General features: G+C 29.3%; 1 protein-coding gene across 1 annotated transcript; it reads left to right on the plus strand.

The window, feature by feature from the left end:
* LOC111920504 (bidirectional sugar transporter SWEET6a) lies at nucleotides 1-2,374 on the plus strand. Its single transcript, XM_023916085.3, has 6 exons — nucleotides 1-688; nucleotides 1,232-1,268; nucleotides 1,426-1,642; nucleotides 1,734-1,895; nucleotides 1,975-2,094; nucleotides 2,198-2,374. Exons 1-6 carry the CDS (start codon nucleotides 643-645, stop codon nucleotides 2,315-2,317), a joined length of 702 nt encoding a protein of 233 aa, XP_023771853.3. The 5' UTR covers nucleotides 1-642; the 3' UTR covers nucleotides 2,318-2,374.
* The last annotated feature ends 5,946 nt before the right edge of the window (nucleotides 2,375-8,320 follow it).

Genomic DNA, 8,320 nt, shown 5'->3' on the forward strand with positions numbered 1-8,320 from the left:
GCTAATATGTCAAACACAAGGTTAAGCACGCTAAAATCTTAATGAATGAAGTGGAAAAGGTAATCAAATCAAATGGTTTGATTGGTGTACTAACCCGTTTCGGGTATGGTTGTATCTTTCTTCCAGCCATTAGCTAGCTTAATTTCTCTAATAAAAGCTTTTTTGTTGTTCAAAAAAAATGTCAAACACAAACATTTGCCATTTTATATATTTTGTTAGATTATTATTCAAAAGCTAAACTAAAAAAATTAGTTTTTAAGCTATTCAGTCAAAGATAAAAAGTATTATTGGCTTAGTTATGATTTTAGAAGTTCAGTGACCAAATTATAATTAGCCAAAAGTAATTTACCTTTTAAAAAATAATTAGTTTTATACTCTAAAATTTGAACTTTTTAGAGGATATGAACAACTGTGCAATCCGTATTTATAGGTTGTTATCTTGTTATTAAAAGGATAAATTAATGGATAATTTGTAAATTTAAACTTAGTCATACTACTATTTTTGGGAGACTAAGAAGTTATCCGATTAAAGTAGAACTAGATAGGCGCTTATAAATACCTATTTCATTTCCATGCTGTGGTGAATTCATACATCATAATCATTCTCATCTTTTCTGAATCTTTTTCGTTTGGATTTCAAATATGGTGATGAGTAATGAGAGGATACGGACGATTGTTGGACTCATTGGTATGTTTTCTTCGAATCTCTATAATTTTTTTTTTTCTAATTAACTGCTCGCTTGGTGATTTCATGGTGGATCGATTAATCGTTCCTATATATACGTTATATATATGTATTTAGAACATTTTGATATAGATTTAGATTTTTTGACTGTTGTTTCTTTATAAAATGCATATGTTTATGTACGTACTTGTCAGAGTTTCAGATAAATTGTTCTGAAACCGACATTAAAAACGTATGTATTGAGATTTCATTGATTTTTGATGTTTACATTTGTTTAAATAACTGGAAACAGATTGTGAAATTCATATTATTTCATAACCTTTTTACGTTTTACTGATTACATGCAGATGTGAATATGAATTGTGAATAGATTAGTTATTAGTCGATAAATTACTTGCTATGAATTGGTAGTATAATTATTTGTTGACGCATGAAATGAAATGAAATTTAATTTTTTTTATTGTCTCTTCCGTTTTATCAATCGGTTATATATCTGGACGATCAATAATCATCACTAATTCGTGTTCATAACTTTCTCTTCCACAGGGAATGTCATCTCTTTCGGCCTGTTTATCTCTCCCTCGTAAGTTCATTTATATTGATTTATACACCTCAACTTGTTGTTCTATATATCAATGCGATAGCAACATATATGTAATGATTTATACACCTCAACTTGTTGTTTGTTCTATATATCAATGCGATAGCAACATATATGTAATCAAACTGAAAAATCACAGGCCAACGATATGGAGAATCTTTAAGAACAAAACAGTAGAAGAATTCTCACCAGACCCTTACATAGCTTGTGTAATGAACTGTTTGCTATGGATTTTCTATGGCTTACCTATCAATCATCCAGATAGCACTCTTGTCATCACCATTAACGCTACTGGTCTAATATTGGAGCTCATCTATCTAAGCTCATTCATCATTTATGGTAAAAGTGCACATAGGGTACGTACTTCACTACTTTATTACTTCTTTCTAATTTTCATATCAAAATTAATAATATCTAAACTTTTTTTTAATTAATCTTCTCCTACAGAAAAAGATCTTTAGCTGGTTAGCTGCGGAGCTTGTTGTTCTTGGTGCAATTGCAGGTTTTGATTTGGGATTCTTTCATACTCATGATAAGAGATCAACCTTCGTTGGGATTTTTTGTGTGGTGTTTGGTATCCTCATGTACACTTCCCCTCTAACTATCATGGTATGTTTTCGTTTCTCTTTTGCATAAATCAGTAATTCAACATTTTTGATTGATTTCATTTATTTTGAAAAACCAACAGTGGAAAGTAATAACAACAAAGAGTGTCGAATACATGCCATTCTATCTTTCATTAGCTGCGTTCTTGAACGGTTGTTGCTGGACGACTTATGCTCTTCTCAAATGGGATTGGTTCATTCTGGTAATTAATGAATCTGTTAAATGTTTTCAATTAATGTTCTTCATCCAATAAATTAAAAACTAATTAAATCTTAAATGCTAAATTTTGTATTTTGAAATTACAGATTGCGAATGGTACTGGGGCTCTTTCGGGGTTTGCACAACTTATTTTATATGCATGTTTCTACCGAACAACTCCGAAGAAGAATAGCAAAAGGCCGGAGTCTGAAGTTCAAATGGCTTGAAATGAGGACCTTTCGTACCCTTTTGATATAATGTGAATTCAGATTTGGATTTGTAGATTTTTGAAGGTACGTATGAGGGATTTTTTTTAAAATAGTTTGTTTAATTAGGTTTTTGAGATTCTCTTTGAGTTTTTGGTCAAATTTGAATTTACTTTTATCATTTGCTTTGTTTTTTTGTTTGTTGATAATTTTTTTTTCTTCCATTATAAAGTTAATTAAATGGATAACTTTTTATGGGATCATCACATATAAATTCTAATCTACTTTTTAAACTATTCATTAATTTAATCTATATTTCAAATGAGACTTAAAACTTCAATCTAAAATAAATTAAAAGGGATCTCACCGTACTCTCACCACTAGAAAATGAGAGAGGTTTGTCTAAAATCGTTCATGGGTAATTATTTATGAGAGATTTCCGACTGACTTTTCCATTGAAAATACGGATGACCGACTGAAATAAATTTGTTTTGACCACTTTGACTAATATAGTTTTTAGTGACATGATATTTCTATCACTAATCCATCATTAAAATGATTTTTTAAGTAAACAAATCATGCTAGAAACATGTGTTTGATCACTAATGAATCAATGATAATTTTACGTTCGATTATGTATCTAAGTCATTGGTCACGGTTAGGGTTGCAAACCATGCTTCCAATTATGTCTATTTTGATTTTGATGGAGCTTTGGCTTCTCAAACCCCAGATCCTTGATGGAATCTATGAAATGTTTTGTTCATGTATGATGCTAGAAACACATGGTTAATCACCATTGAATCATTACTTCATTGTAAAAGTTTTAGATTCCATCTCCATCGATGAAATGATTATTTAAATCCCTAAACTCATGTCTAGTGTTGTACTTAGGCTTCATTAAGACGTAAATCTTCATGGAACATGTTATAAATGTAAATCTAGAGTGTCAATGTTAGTGGATTGTTCATATTTAACTCTAATCATTATTCCGCGGTGCCCCTTTGAAAATGTATTTGGAATTGGCAATTACAATGGTGGAAACACCATTAAATGGAATGGAGAGTTTTTAGAATAAGGTTCGACTAGAATGATTTCGAAAATGAAATGTGAAAGGTTAATCTAAAATGATTTGAGTGAGATAAACTAAGCTTTATAAAAACATTATTACAATTTCGTTGATGAAAATCAGAATCAACACAATGATTTTTTGGCTTATATTAACATAACTTAGATGTTTATTTTAGATTATTGTTTTGGAATATGAACGGATGAAATAAGATATAATTTAGACTAATATAATGGGTTATTGACATAAAAACCATTAAGTCTCTAAAAAAAATCGGTTTTAACTTAAGTCCTATTTTATATTTACTAATCCCCATATATTTGTAACGTTTTTGTCTCTCTCTCTCTCTCACACACACACACACACACACATATATATATATATATATATATATATATATATATATCGGGTCAAGTTGGTTGCCATTACATTACAATGAAGAAAACTTTAAAGTTTTCGAAATTTATTTTACATCTTAGCCTCCAACTTGCTAGGGTTGGGATGTGAGCCATTGGAGGCACGAGACTTGTAGAATAACAACATACTTCTAGGGTCTTAATATTCAATAGTTGTTTGCAAATCATAGTAAGAACATAGATCCTTCAGGGTGCATGTGAACTTAGGGTTTATGTTTTTCTTCCAAAAAATAGACTTTTTCTAACATATAAAACCCATCAGTGGTATCAGAGTCATTGTTCTCATTGATCTTATACAAAGTTGAATAGATCAAAATTAGGGTTTATAGAAACTAAACCCTAAAGAGGCAAATTTTGAAATCTCCATAGGTTTCTTGACATCCTAGCCTCCACCCTAGTATTTTCGAAATTTAAAAGGGTTTTAGAAACCATTGTAGTTAATAAACAATGATTCCTTCTTGATCTAGCTTTAGAAAGCAAGCACTAGAAGTCACGTGCCTCTAATGGCTCACACCCAAACCCTAGCAAGTTGGAGGCTAAAGAGGAGAAAGGAGAGTAGGAAGGATTTTCATTTCTACCTCTTGTATAAGGGATAAACAAAATTGTGAACCCTTAGGAGGGTTTATATAGGTGATAGGGAGGCTAAGGATAAGACAATTTCCTTGGATAAGTCTTATCCCTTTTGCTTTCCCCTTAAGGCATCCAAGTTTCCTTAGAGCCCAAGAAAAACTCTACAAATCCTCTAGAAACACTATAACCATCTAGAATTTCATCCCCTCTTCTAGGAAGGTTCTAGAATTGGTCAATGTTCAACTTTTGAACATTGTCACCTTTAGTCCTTCCATTTTTAATTAACCAAACTAATCCTAAAATTAATTCCAATTAATTTTTGATTAATTCTTAGTTAAATAATACTATTTCTAATTAAGATATTAATCTCATAATATAGTAATAAATTATTTATTTTGATTTCTAATTAATTTATTAACTATATAATAAATTAATAATTTAGTCTCTCTCTCCAAAAAACATATTAGTCAATTACTAGGTTTAAGGGCAACTCAAAGGACCTCACTAATAATTCAAGATAATATTAATTTAGTTATTGTCTTAGACACCTAATCCAAAAATTTCTCCTTGTTCAAGTATTTTATATAAATTATAAAAGTATTCCATTGCAAAATCTCTTGATTTTATGATTTTATTAAATCTCGACTTTAACAAAAACCCAACAAGTGGTATCATGTCCTTTTCATGCGTGCATGGATTTTATTGATGAAATGAAAATATTTGGTTTATGGAAGCCATGTATGATTTTCGTGTTGTATGAAAAGTTCATGCAAGGATTATTTGGCAACATGCAATGATAGTTTTTTTAAGAGAGAATATGTGATCAAAGTTTTGTTTTTGGAAACTTAAATGCATTTGATCACATGAATGTTGCCTTAGAAAAATAAAATCTTATTTGATAATTTTCGTATGATTTTATGTGCATAAACAATCCATGGACCTTATGTAAATATTAGATTAGATTGTAATATAGTATAAGTATAGTAAATCTTTTGTAAATATTAAATTAGTTTGTAGTCTAGTGTAAGTACCTTAAAATGTAATAAGAAATGAAGATGAAGCAATTTTTAAGATCGAAAAGTGTTAGAATTTATTAATTTTAATAGCAGTGGAAAATGCAACCTTTTCTGTAAAGTGTTGCACCATATTTTGTGAAGCTGAAATAATATCTCCAAACACAACCTTTCTGTGAAGTGTTTCATGTTGCTGGAATGATATATAATTAATAGAGTATTCAACATCTTTCACGCATTGGATGTTTTCATAATTGGGAGATTCAACAACAACATTTCTTGAGGATTTTGGTCCTTATTTCCCTTTAGGAAATAGACTAGATATTTCATGTATACCTCATATGAAATATCACATTGTTATGGTTTGGTTTATACATTCATGTTTGTGTGTGATGATTGTATATTGTCATTTTGTTTGTATGGATGAAAAATGAGATTTTGCCTACTAAACAACCAAATAACTACACACATATCATCATGGATTTTTTTTTTCTTTTCAAAACAATAATTTTTTATACATAAGATGCTAAAATCATATTTTTAAATAAAAAGGAGATTTATTCTAGAATATTAAAGTTTTGAAAATAAGCATTATTGGTTAAAATATATATTTAAAAACTCATGACAAACTCCAAGTCTAAAATAATAAAAGGTTATTAAAACACTAATATTAGTTCTAAACACACAAACTCAAAAGTTAATACAAGATATTGAAAGTTGAACTAAGATGAACAAATAAAAGAAAATATGATTTTTATAAAATGTACCATGCACTATTAGATACATGCAATATACATGATACAATATCTTTTTAAAATTAGAATTATAAAACATATAAATCCTTTATAACGTAAGTCCATGTCTTCCTCTTAAAAGACATTCACTCGTTACTTGTATAGTGATTGTGGGATAAAGGTCAGCTAACCCCTAGTATGTGCTTATTCTACATGCCTTTGAAGATGGATGACTCGATCGGGAATCTTTTGTGATAAAGGTCACCTAAGCATTAAAAACCTGAGGCATAGATGAAATCAAACATGCCAATTAACAAAAGGTTGTTAAGGATCCCATATGACTAGGAATTACATTTGGATGTAATCGGTAATCACCACTTACTTTGTTGAAATAAATAACAAGATAAGGATCACCTAACGAATTATTTTGATTTGCAACATTAGATCCTAGACTCTAATTAATTAATGTTTAAGGAAACAAAAAGGTATTAATTATTAAATATTTAAAACATCAAAAATTCAAAACAAATTTTGTTAAAATTTAGTAGATGAGAACTCAATCTAATCTCGTAACTATGCATCATCTTAATATTGTTGATCAACATGAAACAATAACATTCTAGGGGTACCACATTATCTAATGGATTTGTGTCTTGAGAGACAATCTCAAAAGAGGTAATAAATTGTACATTCTATAAGGTCTTATTCCTAAACAACCTGTAATTACCAGTAGTAGTGAACATAATGTTTGGTGGAAGCATTATTGTGATGCTGAAGATGTTTCAAAAATGATATTAGGTATAGTTATTGCTATCCTTTGGAAGGTACTGGAAAGCTTGGAAACATTTCATATGTTTTGTCAGGTTGAGCATATATTCCGTAAAATACAGTGATTTTTTGGTTAGAACCAGTTTATACATAGGAAAACTACAAGGATGAAGAGAGTCACCATGTGTGCTCTAAGAGGCCCTTAGTTCATGCAAAAGATAAGGCCCAAGAAATCATAGAAGACCTACATAGATGGATTATGTTTCTTCGATAGAGAAACAGGACACTGGAAGAGGAACTATCCCTCTTATTTGAAAGTAAAGTCTAGAGAGACTAGTACTTTAGGTATGTAATAGATAGAACTTATAATTTTCATTTAACACTCAAGTATTTGGTACGTAATATTAATCTTATATTTTTAAATGCTCGCAGATATTTCAAGAAGAGTAACCAACTGAGCATAATCAAGATGGAACTACACTTTTGAAGTTTAGTTTATTATTTATGCTTAGAACATGAAGTAATTGTGCAGTAAAACAATATTTCTTTGGAACAATATATCTTTTAAATTTAGCCTGTTTGCCTATATATATATATATATATATATATATATATATATATATATATATATATATATATATATATATATATATATATATATATATATATATATACTAGTCGTTTACCCGCGCTAAGCGACGGGTGCGAATAATCTATTTCAAAAATTATTTTCTAGAGACGATTTTTTTTGGACAAATGAAAGTGGGGTGTGGTGGTGAGAGCTAGAGTTCTCTTTCGTCGACTGTGATGTGATGAAAGAAAGTGAGTGTAGAAAATAATAGAGGAATGAGTTCGGCTAGCTTCACATCCAATATTTAAAGGGCAAGAATCACATTCGATATTTAAGGGATAAGAATCACATTCGATATTTAAGGGATAAGAATCACATTCAATATTTAAGGGATAAGAATAAGCAAATTTGAATTTCGAAATGAGATAAACATAGTCAATCTTATGAAAAATTTTAAAAATTCAAAATCTGATCCTTTACTTTTGACTTGTTGACCGGATAAGAATCACATTCGATATTTAAGGGATAAGAAAAAACAAATTTGAATTTCGATATGAGATAAACATAGTCAATCTTATCTTAAATTTTAAAAATTCAAAATCCGATCTTTGAATTTTTGACTTGTTGACCGGATAAGATTTATAATTTTTAGATGCATAAATTGATTATACGTATTGCTTTATGGTTTGTACGACTTAATTTTAAGCGTTTGACCAAATATGCTTTATAAGGTATAATAGATTATATATATATATATATATATATATATATATATATATATATATATATATATATATATATATGATATAGATCCGGTAAGAATTTTTTTTTGGTAGAAGGTAAGAAGTTTTTTTTTCTACATGCTTTTCTGACGAACAAAAGAAAT

This window comes from Lactuca sativa, chromosome 4 (genome assembly GCF_002870075.4).
Source record: "Lactuca sativa cultivar Salinas chromosome 4, Lsat_Salinas_v11, whole genome shotgun sequence".
NCBI lineage: Eukaryota > Viridiplantae > Streptophyta > Magnoliopsida > Asterales > Asteraceae > Lactuca > Lactuca sativa.

Excerpts from the sequence above, each read along its gene's own strand:
- LOC111920504 (XM_023916085.3), top strand. The coding sequence starts at position 643 with ATGGTGATGAGTAATGAGAGGATACGGACGATTGTTGGACTCATTG. Across the intron at positions 689-1,231 it reads GACGATTGTTGGACTCATTG|GGAATGTCATCTCTTTCGGC; the intron begins GTATGTTTTCTT and ends TCTCTTCCACAG. Across the intron at positions 1,269-1,425 it reads GGCCTGTTTATCTCTCCCTC|GCCAACGATATGGAGAATCT; the intron begins GTAAGTTCATTT and ends GAAAAATCACAG.